Source organism: Pungitius pungitius, chromosome 20, assembly GCF_949316345.1.
Source record: "Pungitius pungitius chromosome 20, fPunPun2.1, whole genome shotgun sequence".
Lineage (NCBI taxonomy): Eukaryota > Metazoa > Chordata > Actinopteri > Perciformes > Gasterosteidae > Pungitius > Pungitius pungitius.
This window is the reverse complement of record NC_084919.1, coordinates 904,135-920,199: the sequence shown is the minus strand read 5'-3', so window position 1 is coordinate 920,199 and position 16,065 is coordinate 904,135. Positions and strand designations below refer to the sequence as shown.

General features: G+C 42.8%; 1 protein-coding gene and 1 long non-coding RNA gene across 3 annotated transcripts; both read right to left on the bottom strand.

The window, feature by feature from the left end:
- Positions 1-2,006: 2,006 nt before the first annotated feature.
- On the bottom strand, positions 2,007-13,287 carry LOC134107841 (NACHT, LRR and PYD domains-containing protein 3-like). The gene is made up of 8 exons (XM_062559763.1): positions 13,275-13,287; positions 11,598-13,040; positions 11,213-11,552; positions 7,350-7,523; positions 6,522-6,695; positions 5,948-6,121; positions 3,804-3,850; positions 2,007-3,670 (listed from the first exon to the last, which is right to left on the bottom strand). The coding sequence occupies exons 1-8, from the start codon at positions 13,285-13,287 to the stop codon at positions 3,066-3,068; spliced, it is 2,970 nt and encodes a 989-aa protein (XP_062415747.1). The 3' UTR covers positions 2,007-3,065.
- Positions 13,288-13,381: 94 nt separating this feature from the next.
- On the bottom strand, positions 13,382-15,741 carry LOC134107831 (uncharacterized). Of its 2 annotated transcripts, none has more exons than XR_009942820.1 (3): positions 15,369-15,741; positions 14,342-14,429; positions 13,382-14,236 (listed from the first exon to the last, which is right to left on the bottom strand). It is a non-coding gene; the product is annotated as an uncharacterized LOC134107831 (long non-coding RNA). The 2 variants fall into 2 exon arrangements; XR_009942821.1 differs by having other exon boundaries at positions 13,382-14,231.
- Between the last annotated feature and the right edge of the window lie 324 nt (positions 15,742-16,065).

Below are 16,065 nucleotides of genomic sequence, written 5' to 3'. Positions count from 1 at the left end.
TCTTGTGGCTGGAATGTGAACAACAAACGGTGAATAACTAATAATAATAGTTAATATAATATTGAAAATTGTATTAATTATTGAGAAAGGTGAGTTTGTTTGATCTGCTCAGTGCGCTTTTTATTTTGTTTCACATTTCACTTTATTCATTTAGTCATTTCATTGTATGTAACCCTTGTTTTAATCTTGACTTTTTAGTTTTTTACATGTTTATTGTGAAGCACATGCACAGCAAAATGGACTCAAATGAACACTATTGGAGATAATTTTAACACTTTTAAAGTGTCCCATGGGGTCCAAACTCCACAGTGTCAATGTAACACTTTTTAAAGTGTTGCCATTTTAACACTGTTATAGAGTTAATTTGAACTCTTATATAGTTGAAATGTAACGATTCTCAAGCGTTTCTCAACACCAGTGGGTAGTGTTGGAGATGAAGACTCATTAACAGCTAACTCTAAGCTGGTGTTTATTTTGTCTTGTCAGTGTTAAATCAACACTCAACAAAGTGTCAAAATAAATCTGCTCAGTGTTGAATAAAACTTCTTTTAGCTGATGATTTTATCAAAAGGAACTTATGTTGCATTTTTAACAGTTTACATTTTAGCCCACGGAGCAGTTCAGGGTTCTGTGTGTTGCTCAGGGACACTTTGCATTGGAACACAAACCAGGGTTCAAACCAACAACCCTGTGGTTCCTGGTGCGTCCTCAACAATCCTTACATCATATTACATGGAGTTAAACCTGTAACGCTGTACAGTTACATTCATCCTATCAAAGAGTTCATTGTTCAATGAATACAAATAACTCAATAATTAGAAATAATCCAGTTTTCCACACAGCTGATAAATCAATTTGTTTGTAGTGGTAAAGTAGTTATTTTTTCTCACTGGCCCCTCTGGGCTTCTGTACAGACTCCTCTTCACTTTCTGTGTTTAAAATGTTTTTTATGCAAAATGTCATTTAGCTTTAAAACCCTCAAAAACCTCAAATGTTATATTTTGTAAATGAAACCAGCAACATGAAAATGACAAACGAACCAATGTGTTACAGTACAGCAGTAAACACTGAAACTTTTTAAAGTTTATAGTATTTTTTATAGACTTTATAATGAACTCGCGCTGGTGAAAGCATTTTATGATCAAGCTTTTGCTGCCACCTGCTGGCTGTGTTCAAAACACACATAAACACCAATAAAGATTCTTGTCAAATGGAGCTGAAGTTCAAAAGGTTCTGAACATCTTGAAAAGAGTCAAATGCACAAGAAACACAACCAAAAGAAAAAACATCATCTTTTTAAATAATACAGAATAACTTGATCCTCTTCTTCCACCTGTGACATCATCCCTCTGTGATGTGCCGACCTTTGACCCCCAACACACACACAGGGGTCTTTCCTTTGTCACAACACAGTAAAAAGCTGCTTTTCTCTCTGTGAACGAAGTCGTCTGCTGAACTAAAGAAGTTTGAATAGAAAAACACGAACATTCATGAAGAGTCCAAAGAATTCTCTTCAGCTGCAACACGCTGTCGTCATGAAATGATTTAAATCCATTTTTCTGTGACGGTTTATTGTGTCGATGGAAGCCATTAAAGCATTTGGTGGATTAAATTACAGTGATGACACAGCAGCACACAGAAGTGAACCTGCATCTAAGAACCAGGAAGTAGATTTAATGGTGTAAAATCTGAATGAAATAACCAACATTCATCAGATCTCTGCTGTGGACACAAAGCTCCAGAAGGACCAGAATGAGAAGACAGTCACCACAGAGACCAACACCACCTTCATGTTGTGTTGTTTCCTTCATGTGAAAACGCCTCGGTTCTGTTTGTGTGACCTTTCCTTCTGTTTTGTTCCATCTGTACACAAATGGGTCAAAGTGTCTTCATGTGCTGGTGAGACATGTGGAAGACATTCAGGATGTCCTCTGAATGGGTCAAAGTGTCTTCATGTGCTGTTGAGACATTAGGATGACATTTAGGATGTCCTCTGAATGGGTCAAAGTGTCTTCATGTGCTGGTGAGACATGTGGAAGACATTCAGGATGTCCTCTGAATGGGTCAAAGTGTCTTCATGTCCCGGTTGTCTCTTTGAAGGAGCTGATGGGTTTCTGACTGAATCTCAGAGCTGTTTTCCATAGATAAATGTGAGGACATGTCCCCTAGAGACTGAGGACATGAAAAAGCCTGGTGACCTTCAGCTCACACAAGGTCATGTGACTTTTCTATGGTAGATATTCAAGAGGATTCTAGTACTTAGATTCATACATTTGGTCTTTATTATATTGTCACTGTGATACATGTTGGGAATATGAATCCTGTTTACTGGTTTAATCCCATCAGTGACGTCCCTCTGCTGGCCAGGACCAGTCACTGCACCTCATGTTGTTTCCAATAAAAGTCCTTTATTCACATTAGAAACAAACAATTCTATTCCTGTGAAGACAAAGTAATACATGGAGGCACTAAACGTTGTACTATTATATAACGTTAATAAAAACACAATTACATGATGTTATCTGTCATTTAACCTTCTTCAGAGGTTTGATGAAGCTTTCAAAAGGTTTTTGTTCAGAACAAACCTGATTATGTGAAATTAGATGTAATTCCACTGAACATTTAGAAAGATTTAAAGTTAAAAAAAGAATCACATGTTCATATTTTACTTATTTTTGTAATTACAAACAATTCTTGAAAATCACTTTCTTTCATTATTTTAGCAACCAAACAAACAAACAAGGACAATTTATCACACTGATATATTTGTCTCATACTGGGGGGGGCAGATGAGACCTTTATATTGAACATGTGACACATAAAGATTAAGATTAAACTATTAAATTAGGAGCCAACATCTAAATGATGATTATTGATTCATCCACAGAAGCATCGAGCACAGAGACATTAAAACACACCTCGCTGAGCTCTTTCACACGTTCATCTGCAACAGCACAAGTCCCAGAGAGCTGTGGACCCCCAGAGTCCAGACCAGCTCAGGTACCCCTCACCTGCTCCACCTGCCCCTACACCCACATGGACCTCCATCAGCTGTACAGACTGAACTATGTGGTGAGCAGAGAGGAAGGTTCTCCACCAGGAGGAGACTCTCCGTCCTGAAGAGGACACAAAGACACTGAAGAACCAGAACTGAACCAGAACCCAGGATAAAGAGGTTCAGTGAATGTGGTGCTGAAGGTGTGGAGGTGGATCAGTGAGTCAGAGGAGACTCTGTAGAAGGACAGAGAGCCAGCAGGACAGTCCACATACACTGCTACTCTACCAGAGGAGGAGAAGGAGGAGGAGAAGAAGGAGGAGGAGGAGGTGATGATCTGTGTAAATGTCTTATTGTGACACACAGAGTAACCTTCATCACAGCAGATCAGACTCCAGGACTGATGATTGTATCCAAACCTACAGTCTTCACTGACTCCTTTCCTCTTGATTCCTCTGTAACTCACTGATACCTTAACGTATCCGCTCCACTCGACCTCCCAGTAACAGCGACCAGTCAGACCAGTTCCACACAGCAGCTGAGGATAGTAGTCAAATCTGTCTGGATGATCAGGATATGACTGAACCTCCTTCACATATGTCACCTTCCTGTTGTTGTCAGACAGTTTGAGGTCTTCGTTTACTGTGTTTGTGTCGATTGTGAGTTCACAGGAATCTGATGAGAGAACAAGACACAATACAGCTGCAGTTATTAATCATGTGTTCATCTAGTGACACTTTGATGATGACATCACAGAGGTGAATGAGTGATGTCACAGTGTGATGAATCCAACTCAAAGCTCACTTACACTTCATCAGACCTGGTGTCATCCATCGGACTCCAGCAGGCTCCACCCTGAAAGGAGGAGGGGGGTCAGAGCAGCATGGAGACATGGACATCATATCACTCTCATACACACAGCTTGGTCCTTCATGTCCACATGGACCACCTCTTCTTCTTCTGATCATCTACTATCATCAGTATTCTACTGAGCATCATCTTCCATGTCCCTCAGTGTCCTTCAGCAGTCAGTGAATCAATGTTTAAACCTGCATCAAGTGGTTTCTTTGTCCTTGTGGTTCAGTGAACACAACATGTGACATGTGACCATCTTCAGAAAGGAAGATGATCTATGTGTCCCTCAGTCGTCTCCCAGCATCACGCTGTCAGCTGATGTGGGCGTGTCCACGTTTAAACAACCAACCAATCAGACCCTGTGTCTCTGAACCAATCACGTTGTTGCTGTCAGGTGTCGTTTCAGCTCCAAACGGATGTGAAACGTTTGGCTCTTCTGACGCAGACGAGGTCCGATTCAGACATGGACCGGTTTGGGAGAAAGTGAAACCAAGACCGGAGCCGCTAGCAGCCAGCGAGCAAGAAGCATTCTGGGTAAACTGAAGGCTCTGAGTGGCCCCAGCACCACACCTCCTTCTCTCCATGGAACACACATTGAATCCAGGAAACATTCTGAGAAGCTTCATTGTGACGCTGAACTGATTAATCGATACTTAAAGGTTTTTATTTTGTGCCTAAAAGAGAATCCACTCTGATAGTGATGAATAAATCTTAAGGATTAAAAGTATACTTTACCACACAGAAGATGGCAGGTACACAGGGTGAAAGTAAAAAGGACCTATTGAAGACGTTGGTGGTTCCTGCTGCTGGACGTGTTACAAACAGGGAAAATAACCCTGAGAATAACGTCCCCAGGACGTCACGTGACCAACAGCCGCTATGACGAGTCAACCTGCACATCCATGCAGAGCCAAGCATCTACACATCTGCAGCCCCTGGTCTTCCCCTGGTAGGCCATGCACACATTGACATGTCCACACATTGTCCTTTGTGGGGATGGAGTTGCTGCTTCGGCCTCTTTCAACCACAGTCCAGCAGTCCGTGCAGCAGGTCGGGTCAGTAACGTTGAGACAGATGCAGGACATCTATGAGTTTGGGGGGTTCTGTCAAGGCCAGTGGCTCGTTGGACCCGACCTCCTTCTTTCTCCAGTTGATTCCATTCGGTGTGACAGTCAAGCAGAGTCATTAATAGTAAGGCTGTTGACTGTTGTCTCTCTGAAGAAGAAAGGAGCCTGAAATCACTGCAGCACCTCAAACACTGATGGAGGTTGGCTGGTGGTTGGAGGTCCAAAGGGTCTGACTGTGATACTGCTGTTCACATCCTGTCTCCTAGCAACAGTCAACACTGGTTTCTATCCCCTGTAGACTGGAGGTGAAGATGTTACAGCTCAGGTGGGTCTGCAGCCACAGAGCACTAGAACTACAACTTTGGTCCAGTCCTAAACAAAACTTTTTTGGCTCTGACACACCAGGTCCACCATCAGCTGTTGGTTCTTCACTGAGCGTCTGTGGTCAACTGACACCTGTAGTTTCAATAAGTGCAACTTATCATCCAGGGAACTGGCTCTCAGTGCAAAGCAACAAAACCTGAAGCTGAACTCCTTTAAAACACCAAACATTACTGCTGTGATGATCCATCAAGACGCAGCAGGTTGTTTCTATTAATAATAATGTCTGGACTAAAGGAGGACAACACACACTGGAGGCATCTAAATGATGAAGAGCATCTAAACCTCCAAGTGTTGTTTGATAAAAGCCACAAACCAGCACCGTGACGACGTTGACTCATATCAACCCACCATGATGCCTTCAACGTGTCAGGAGACACCTCTGTCCTCTCTTATAACAACAAGACAAGGATCCAGAGAAATAACCCTTTCATCACCTTCCTCCCTGTTTATCCTGGTTACTGTTCCTCACTACTTCACTCTGTGTTGATGGTCTCATGTGGGACACAAACAGTTTGAGCCTCTGGTAGTTTGAGGTCAGCTTGGTGTGTCAGGGTCACATGACCAGACTGACAGTGGGACAGAGAAAAGGTCTCCAGCTCTTCCTCCTCTATCAGACTGATGGTCTGTGGCTGCAGCCTCTTCATACCTGAGAGTCTCCAGTTTCCAGTGAGGATCCTCCAGTCCATCAGACAGCATCTTCACTCCTGAGTCTCCTGGATGGTTGTAGCTCAGGTCCAGCTCTCTCAGGTGGGAGGGGTTGGAGCTCAGAGCTGAGACCAGAGAAGCACAGCCTTCCTCTGTGATCAGACAGCCTGACAGGCTGCAGACACACAAAACATCACACATGTCACATGACCTGAGGGAGCTGTGAGGTCACTGCAGGACTGAGATACTGTTGAGTACTGAGGGGGTCACATCAACATGGTCACTGACTGGTTTCCAGTCACAACCAAAGACCCACTAAAGTCCATCAACCATCTGATAACATTACTTATGACCAGACATCTAAGAGCTGTGTGTTATTTGTGTGTCCTGTTTACAGAATCATATCATCTGCCTACTTGTTACTAATCAATTGTACCTTTAACAATTATATTGAAAATGAACACGTTTATGGAAAAATTTGGAAAATACATGTTTGACTTAAATAATACAAGCAATAAGAATCTTATGAAGGAGAAGAATGAAGCGTTGAGGTTGGACATTAATTGAATCCTGACCTGAGAGTTTCCAGGTGACAGTGTGGACTCTTCAGTCCATCACACAGCAGCTTCACTCCATAATCCTTCAGGTGGTTGTTACTCAGATCCAGTTCTCTCAGACTAGAGGACTGGGATCTGAGGACTGAGGACAGATCTTCACAGCTTCTCTCTGAGAGGTTACAGTCACTCAGTCTGAAGAGATAACAAATAACAAGAAGACGATAACATTTATGTAAAATGAAATTCTCTTTGATGATGAGTTTGAACTAAAATAAAATCAGAAAAATGTGCTTCAATTGTTTTTTCTTTTGTCTTTAAACAAATGTCAGTTAATTGTGCTCTACTGTTTACAGGAAGTACTGTAGGACCAATATCACAATGAGGAAAGATGAAAGAGCACAAAGGGAGTGTAAATGAGAAATTCAACTTTTTCTTTTGATTTCATGTTTGTAACGTTCTAAATTAGAAATAAACATCCACCAAACTCTCATCAGATTGTTACTGTATAGACATTAAAGACTGAAGGTCTCTTTACTACTTCTGCTTTTCTCATTTTCATTAATTAATTACATCAAACATGACATCACAAAGCCTAAATAAGAGGAACAACAGGATGAACCTGTGATGTTTTATTTTTAACTATTGTGTAATCAGTTTGTCTTGTCTACAAGGTTCTTGTGATGTTGGAAACAGAAACATTAATTCACAAAAAGGGCTTTTAGTCTGTCTCCTACATTAGTTCGTATGAACAACTTCATAGACAAAGAAAGATCCTTTTTACTCTGCATGGAGATGATAGTTTAGAGACACCTTTAAATCATTGAAGACAAACTAACTTAATCTGACCTGAGAGTCTCCAGGTCACAGTGTGGACTCTTCAGTCCATCACACAGCAGCTTCACTCCTGAATCCTGCAGGTCGTTGTTACTCAGATCCAGGTCTCTCAGACTAGAGGACTGGGAGCTGAGGACTGAGGACAGAACTTCACAGCTTCTCTTTGAGAGGTTACAGCCACTCAGTCTGAAGAGACAATGATTAACAAGAAGAAAAATAAAATGTATGTTAAAATAAAATCCTGATAAAATACAATCAGTAGGAACCAAGAAAAATTAGCTCAGTGAAAGTATTTATGATTTATTTTGTTGTACTTTAAACAAGAGTAACAAATTAGTTAATTGTGCTCTATTGATTCCAGGAAGTACTGTAGTATTAATATCACAATGAGGTAGGTATTTAACGTTTTTTAGAGGTAAATACAAAGATAGATTCTCTATCCTCTATCTGACTTGTTTTAATGAAAGATGTAGAGCACAAAGGGAGTGTAAATGAGAAATTCATCTTTATCTTCTGATTTCATGTTATTTACTTTCTAAATTAGAAATAAACACCCATCAAACTCTCATCAGATCGTCACTGTAGAGACATTAAAGTCTTCAGTCTCTTTCCCACTTCTGCTTTTCTCCCTTTCGTTCAATAATTACATCAAACATGACATCACAAGCCTAAATAAGAGGAACAACAGGATGAACCTGTGATGTTTTATTTTTAACTATTGTGTAATCCGTTTGTCTTGTCTACAAGGTTCTTGTGATGTTGGAAACAGAAACATTCATTCACAAAAAGGGCCTTTAGTCCTGAGTTTTGTCTCCTACATTAGTTTGTATGAACAACTTCATAGATAAGAAAAGATCCTTATTACTCTGCATGGAGCTGATGGTTTGGAGAGACTTTTAAAACTTAATCTGACCTGAAAGTCTCCAGGTCACAGTGTGGACTCTTCAGTCCATCACACAGCAGCTCCACTCCTGAATCCTGCAGGTTGTTGTTACTCAGATCCAGTTCTCTCAGACTAGAGGACTGGGAGCTGAGGACTGAGGACAGATCTTCACAGCTTCTCTCTGAGAGGTTACATCCACTCAGTCTGAAGAGACAACAATCGTCAAGAAGAAAAAAAACCATTTGTGTTCAAATGAAATCTTGATGGAATAGAATCAGTAAGAACTACATTTCATGTTATTTAGCTGACGCTTTTATCCATTGCGACTTACATTGCATTATACCCCATGCATAACATTTTTGCCTGGGGAGCAATTGGGGGTTAGATGTCTTGCTCAGGGACACTTCGACATGGCACAAGGGGCAGCCAGGATTCGAACCACCAACCTTGCGGCCCCCAGCGCACTGCACTACTCCATGCACCACCATCTCCAACTAAGGTAATTTAGCTCAGTAAAAGTATTCATGATTTATTTTGTTCTACTTTAAACGAAAGGAACAAATTAGTTAATTGTGCTCTATTGTTTACAAGAAGTACTGTAGTATCAATATCACGATGAGGCAGATATTTAATTTTTACGTTATGTAATGTTTATGTTAAGAGTTAAATACAAAGATAGACTTCTCTATCCTCTATCTGAAAGATGTAGAGCACAAAGGGAGTTTTAATTAGAAATGAGTCTTTATCTTCATGAATTCACAAAAAGGGCTTTTGTCTCGCAGATAAATGTCAATTCATCACATATGATTGATCTTTTACATAATTGTTGTTTACCTATTTGTTGGTTGAGTTAGTTGATGTTTTATTACATTTAAAAGTCTGCTTTAAGTGATTTTTTAATTTTTTACTGGGCCGAGGCTGACAAGGAGCTTCATCTAAGCTAAAGCTAAGTAGCAGCAGGATGCCTCCATTCTCCACAGACGACTACTACAAACTCCTGCAGAACTTTTATCTCATTTGCACTATGTTGTCTTTATTGTACTGTCTTCATGCACCTTCCGCCAAGACAATTTCCATGTATGTACAACATACTATGGCAATAAACGTTTCCTGATTCCTGATTCCTGAAGATTACGGTCCTGGAAACAAAACTCCACGCGCCAGAAGTGAAGGTGGATGTGAAAGGACTGTGTGGGAACAATACCACTTTGCCATGGACTCACAACACTGGACAACACAAGCTAAGACACAGCTAACTAGCACCACTTGTCACAGTTTGGTTCTTCTTACTGTTTTATTTTGTAGTTTCATGTATCTTGTGTATCTGGGTTAGCTTCACTTCCTGCCTTCCCCTGTGATTGTCTGCCGTGTCTGATTGTTTCCACCTGTGTCCAATCACCTGCACCTCCCTTGTGTGCCTGGTGTCCCCTTTCGCGTCATTGTCTCTGTTGAGTTTACCCGTCGTTGGTGCACGGCTTCTGTTTTGGAATAAAGAGCACTCTTTTGGAAACTTGGAACTCTGCGTCTGAGTCCTCCCTGCACAACCTGCACCAGCAGCACCCGTACCCGACACCACCAAGTCTACCAAGAAGCAGGAGGGCTACGTAGCAGTTAATCAATCTTCACATGCTGGACCTCCCTGGAACTCTGTCGGTGCAAAGCCGAAGAGGAAATCATACCTCCAGGAAGTTTAAGGACGACAAACAGGAAAAACCCAGTGCCCTGAGGTTTGTGATGTGACTGACCTGCTCTGCTACACGGGCAGAACTACTCCTCCTCAACCCGCCACTCAGGAGGACAGGGCCAAGGGCAGCTGAAGAAAGTAAAACCAGCAAAACACCTCCACTGCAACCAAGCCTAGAACTAAAAAAACAATTTTCTCCATTGACGCAGGATCCCAAATATCCATTTGATCTGGATTTTGATCTGGATCAACTGTCTTCTCAAAGCAGGGTAAGGACTGAGAGTCAATGTGAACTGGGCCTGAGACTCTGATTGTTGGTGACTACGCTGTTAAAGATGAAGGAGCAAATAACTCTCCTTTCTGAAAGATATGGTTTCTAACATAAGAGAGAAGATCATGGACGTTGTGGCTGACCATCCCACAGTGAAAAACATCATTGTGCAAAAAGGAAGCTGTGATATTGTGAAACAAGAGTCTGAAGTTCTGAAGCGAGACTTTATTGATCTGTAAAACACAGAGAGCTGTGTCAATGCTGAGATGTTCATCAGTGGCCTCCATCCAGGTCCCCTTCCCATCCCTCTCCCCCATCCTCCCCCTGCATGGAGTTCAGTGACTACATGAAAGATCTGGTCATTAATGGAACTCGCCCCACTTTCTCTCCTCTCCCCCCTTATTGAAAGCATCTTGCCCCTCCCCCACCTCCACGAGATCTCCACACCTCCCCCGGGTCCCCCAGCTGATGAAGGTAATAACTGAGATGTTCTGGATCCAAGCTACAAGGATAACGACTACAAGGATTCTCTCCAGGAGAAGTCAGGGTCCTGTGTGCAGTTCTCCTTCATTCCTGTCCTGATAGTTTATAGTTTATAGGGAAAGAAAGATTAAGCTGCAAAGTGACAATAGTAAATCCACAAATTTATCAAATCTAACAAAATCTTGATGAACAAATTCATAGATTAAGAAAGAATATTTTTACTCTGCATGGAGCTGATAGTTTAGAGACATTTAAATCATTGAAGACAAACTAACTTAATCTGACCTGAGAGTCTCCAGGTGACAGTGTGGACTCTTCAGTCCATCACACAGCAGCTTCACTCCTGAATCCTGCAGGTCGTTGTTACTCAGATCCAGTTCTCCCAGACTAGAGGACTGGGAGCTGAGGACTGAGGACAGATCTTCACAGCTTCTCCATGAGAGGTTACAGCCACTCAGTCTGAAGAGACAATGATGAAGTAAATGTGAACAATGAGTAGAAAAGATGACATCATGTTTAAGTCATGATGAATGAATCTAACGGTCTTTACTTACACAGCTTTGTTGGAGGCTTTGACCACTGGCAGCAGCCTCAGAAGAGCCTCCTCTGAAGCAGAGTATTTCTTCAGGTCAAACACCTTCAGATCTTCTTTTGATGACAGTAAGATGAAGACCAGAGCTGACCACTGAGCAGGAGACAGTTCATCTGTGGAGAGACGTCCTGATCTTATGGACTGCTGGATCTCCTCCACTAGAGAAGCATCATCCAGTTCATTCAGACAGTGGAACAGATTGATGCTTTTCTCTGGAGACACATTCTCATCGATCTTCTCCTTGATGTATTGGACTGTCTCCTGATTGGTCTGTGAGCAACTTCCTGTCTGTGTCAGCAGACCTTGTAGGATGACTGTACAAAAAGGTGTTCTCTGCGTCAGCAGACCTCGTAGGAGACTCTGATTGGTCTCCAGTGAAAGACCCAGGAGGAAGCGGAGGAACAAGTCCAGGTGTCCATTAGGACTCTTTAAGGCCTTGTTCACAGCACTCTGGTAGAAACGTTTGGGTTTAGGTTTGCTTCTAAAGACTTTAAACCACATGGAGGTGGACAGCAGATTGACACCAGAGTTGATGAAGGTCAGATGGACATGAAGAGCTGCCAGAAACTCCTGAACACTCAGATGGACGAAGCAGAACACCTCCTTGAACAGTCCTTTCTCCTTTCTAAAGATCTGAGTGAACACTCCTGAGCACACGGAGGCTGCTCTGATATCGATGCCACACTCTGTCAGGTCGGATTCATAGAAGATCAGGTGGCCTTTCTGCAGCTGATCAAAGGCCAGTTTTCCCAGAGACTTGATCATCTTCCTGCTCTCTGGACTCCAGTGTGGATCGTTCTCAGCTCCTCCATCGTACTTGATCTTCTTCACTTTGGACTGAACCTCCAGGAATTGGATGAACATCTCAGTCAGGGTCTTGGGCAGCTCTCCTCCCTCTCTGGTCATCAACTCCTCCTCCAGAACTGTAGCAGTGATCCAGCAGAAGACTGGGATGTGGCACATGATGTGGAGGCTTCGTGAGGTCTTGATGTGAGAGATGATCCCGCTGGCCTGCTCCTCATCGCTGAACCTCTTCCTGAAGTACTCCTCCTTCTGGGGGTCAGTGAACCCTCTGACCTCTGTCACCATGCCAACACACTCAGGAGGGATCCGATTGGCTGCTGCAGGTCGTGTGGTTATCCAGAGGCGAGCAGAGGGAAGCAGCTTCCCACTGATGAGGTTTGTGAGGAGCACATCCACTGAGGAGGACTCTGTGACATCAGTCAGGATCTCATTGTTGTGGAAGTCCAGAGGAAGTCGACACTCATCCAGACCGTCAAAGATGAACACAACCTGGAACTTCTCAAACCTGCAGATTCCTGCTGCTCTGGTTTCACTGAAGAAGTGATGAACAAGTCCCACCAAGCTGAACTTCTTCTTCAGCACATTCAGCTCTCTGAAGGTGAATGGAAATGTGAACTGTATGTCCTGGTGGTCTTTGTCTTCAGCCCAGTCCAGAGTGAACTTCTGTGTTAAGACTGTTTTCCCAATGCCAGCCACTCCCTTAGTCATCACTGTTCTGACTGGTTTCTTCCTTCCAGCTGAGGCTTTGAAGAGGTCTTCTCGTCTGATGGTTGTTTCAGGTCTGGCTGGTCTCCTGGATGCTGTTTCAATCTGTCTGACCTCATGTTCTTCATTGACCTCTGCAGTCCCTCCCTCTGTGATGTAGAGCTCTGTGTAGATCTCATTCAGAAGGGTTGGGTTTCCTGCTTCAGCGATCCCCTCAAACACAGACTGGAACTTCTCCTTCAGGTTGGATTTGAGTTCACGTTGACAGTTGGTGAAAATCTCTGAATTAACAAAAAAAGAGACGACACAAACCAGATAGTGCTTTAATATAATTTTATAATATCTTTAATGGTGTAATAGTTCCCTTGGATTAAGCTATTGGTTGTATTTCGCTGCATCTGAAGCTCCCCACAACACTGACTGTGAGAAATATGAACATGGAAATAATTGAAGTGTGTAATAATTAGAGGTTTGTACAAAAAAGTCTGTTCACTTTGATCTCGATCTCCTCCCACCTGCACCTGCCATGATTGGTAAAAATGAGGCTCTGGTGAGCAGAATGAAGACTGTTGCTCCTAAAACTAACACACTCCATTGTATCATCCATCAAAGCCTGCTGCACACAAAGCTACGTGGGGGAGCTCAAAGAGGTGATAGAGAAACAATGACAAGGATCAACCACATCAGAGGAACTTCACGCTCGCAGCACCTCCTGTTCCACAAATCCGTGCTGGAATCCCAGGCTTCTCATGATGACCTGTTCCTCCACAATGACGAGCGCTGGCTTAGTGAGGGAGAAGCACTGCAGCGCGTCAATGAACTCTGGATTTATTAAAACAAAGTAAGCCCAAAGCGGCAGCTGACCATCTCCGCATCATGTGACATGTGACAGGGATACATGAGCAACTTAAGAATCCAGTCGCGGGCCGGATCGAACGGCCAGTTGATGATCACTGGTTTATAGTTTGGTTTTTGATCCTCCTCCCAGGGTGGTGCCCCTCTTATTAATAACATTTATTAAGAATGGTATTGACGTTAATTATATCATTAATGTCACTCGTTTAGTGTTCATACATCAGAGGGGGAGGAGCTTCAGAAGAGCCCCTCCCTCCTGAGATGAGGAGGATTAATGAAGCACATTCCTCATCTTTACTTCTGTTGTATCTTTATTATACGCATCTGATGTCTTTGTTCCTTTTTAACAACTTACCCACAGAGTTAATTTGGGATAATTTTTCAGCCTGATTCTTTTGCATCTCTTCCGAAACCTTCACGGCCACCTGAACCGAGTCTGTGTCGTAGCACCGAACCATCAGGTCCACTGTGTCCATCCTGTCTGCGTTCTCCAGGTCACAGGGTGGGATTTTTCGATGGTCTGGGCTTGAATAGTTCTTCAGGTGCCACTTGAACCGTTTGAACTCCTTCTCTTCGAGCTCCTCTAAAATGTAGAGGATGTCCTTCTTGACTTCCATCTGTCCTTCATAAAGACACCCAAATAAATATCAACCGTGGAGAACAATCACTGCTCTTTAGTTAATTGGATTTGATAAACAATCAAATAGAATTCTTCTCCCTCTTTCACCTCTGATGAAGTCAGCGTCCTCTTGGTGGACACAAGTTGGATGAATCTGTGAATATTGGGGAAGTTTGAAGACGTCTCACAGCTTCACCTGCAACAACATTAATGCATTTATCAAACAAAATCAATTTATAATCAAATAATCGTGAAGCAGGAAGCAAATGGAGACAAATCCAAAAGCTTTGATCTTAAAAAAAAGAACCTGAAAGGTTGAGATTTTATTCACTGGTGAACATAGTGTACAGCGATAAAAACACAAACTATGAACACAATCCAACAGGAACAACTACACACACAGTAATTAACCAGCAGATCAGTCTGAGCTCTGTGAGTTTGGACACATGAAGGACGTCCAGTCATCAGACAGCTTGTTGCAGAGTGCCGGACGTTTTTGAATGAAAATCTACAACTGAAAAAAGACCTCAAATATAAAATGTATATTTGTGAAGAAGTTGTTCTCTGTGGACTAATCCACGGTTCTATTCAGCTTCTCAACACATTAAACTAGTGGAATAATTCAATCACATCTTATTGCAGTGACGAATCTACAAGCTGTTTCTCCTCAACTGAGTTGTAGCAGCTGGTCGACTACAACCTGGTGATCAAAGAGAGAAAAGCTGAAGACTAAAGGAAACACAAACACATTCAAACACTACAAAGTGACTCAATGTGTTTGAAGCAGATGAAGAAATGAACATGAAGCTTTGTGGACTTAAAGGACTGAAGCAGCAGGTGAGAGCAAACAGAGTCTCTCAGGTGGGTTTCAGTAAGGAACAAAGGCCCAGGTGAGCTCTGTGGTCCCTGCTGGGTCCTAGTGCCCCTCCGTCTGCTCTCTTCCCCTCCTCATCAGTAACAGTCCTCACAGACCCCAGATCAGACTGAGCTCCTCTTCTTCATCACAGCGTCATCATTCAGACTAACAGCAGCTTCTCTGCCTGCTCACACAGGAGCCATCTTGTTCACCAGCTTTAAACAATCACACGTTCACAAGCATCAATGATGTCATTCCACCAATCACAGCTGCACTTACTGAGCTTGGAGACATGATCTTCCTCAGTGTGCAGCTCTCTTCTGTCCTCAGCAGGTCTGTAGAAAAGGATCTCCGTGCTTCACTTCAGCTTCCATCAGACGGAGTGAAGTGAAGTGAAGCTTCTTATCTTTCATCAGAGAGGGTGTGTCCTCATGTCACCATCAAAGTCCAAAGTCTGACTGGTCCACTGCGTCTCAGTCTGAGGTGTGTTTACAGGGTCAAAGGTCATCGTGAACAGAATCCTCCTCACTGCTCAAACAAGAGTCTTTCGGGATCAAAACCAGCATCTGTGGAACAATCCTTTCACCTTGTAAAGTGTTGCTATGACAACAGACTGGATGCTGGTGGACCAGATGGTTCAGAGGACCAGTGAACGCCCCTCTTTGTCACCTGGTCTTCTTCTACATGTAGACTAGTAGGGACCACGTGAAGAAGCAGTGTTTTTATTCTTCACTTTGAGGATCTTATCAGTGTTTCACGTATCGGTCTGAAGGTGTTAAACATTTACCTTTATGACAAACTGCAGCTTCTCATAAAGTACACGTTGTTACATGCAGGATTCTACTTCCTCATCACATTGCACCTTGAACCCTCTGGCTCATATATCTGCTGTGCCTACATCCGAGGACGGGTCGGCTCCGGTTGGGGGTAGTAGACCATCAATTTTCTCTTTGATAGTCAGAATCTTATTATTGAA

Excerpts from the sequence above, each read along its gene's own strand:
- LOC134107841 (XM_062559763.1), bottom strand. Across the intron at positions 6,696-7,349 it reads TGTGACCTGGAGACTCTCAG|ACTGAGTGACTGTAACCTCT; the intron begins GTCAGATTAAGT and ends TTATCTCTTCAG. Across the intron at positions 3,851-5,947 it reads TGGAAACTGGAGACTCTCAG|GGTGGAGCCTGCTGGAGTCC; the intron begins GTATGAAGAGGC and ends TCCTCCTTTCAG.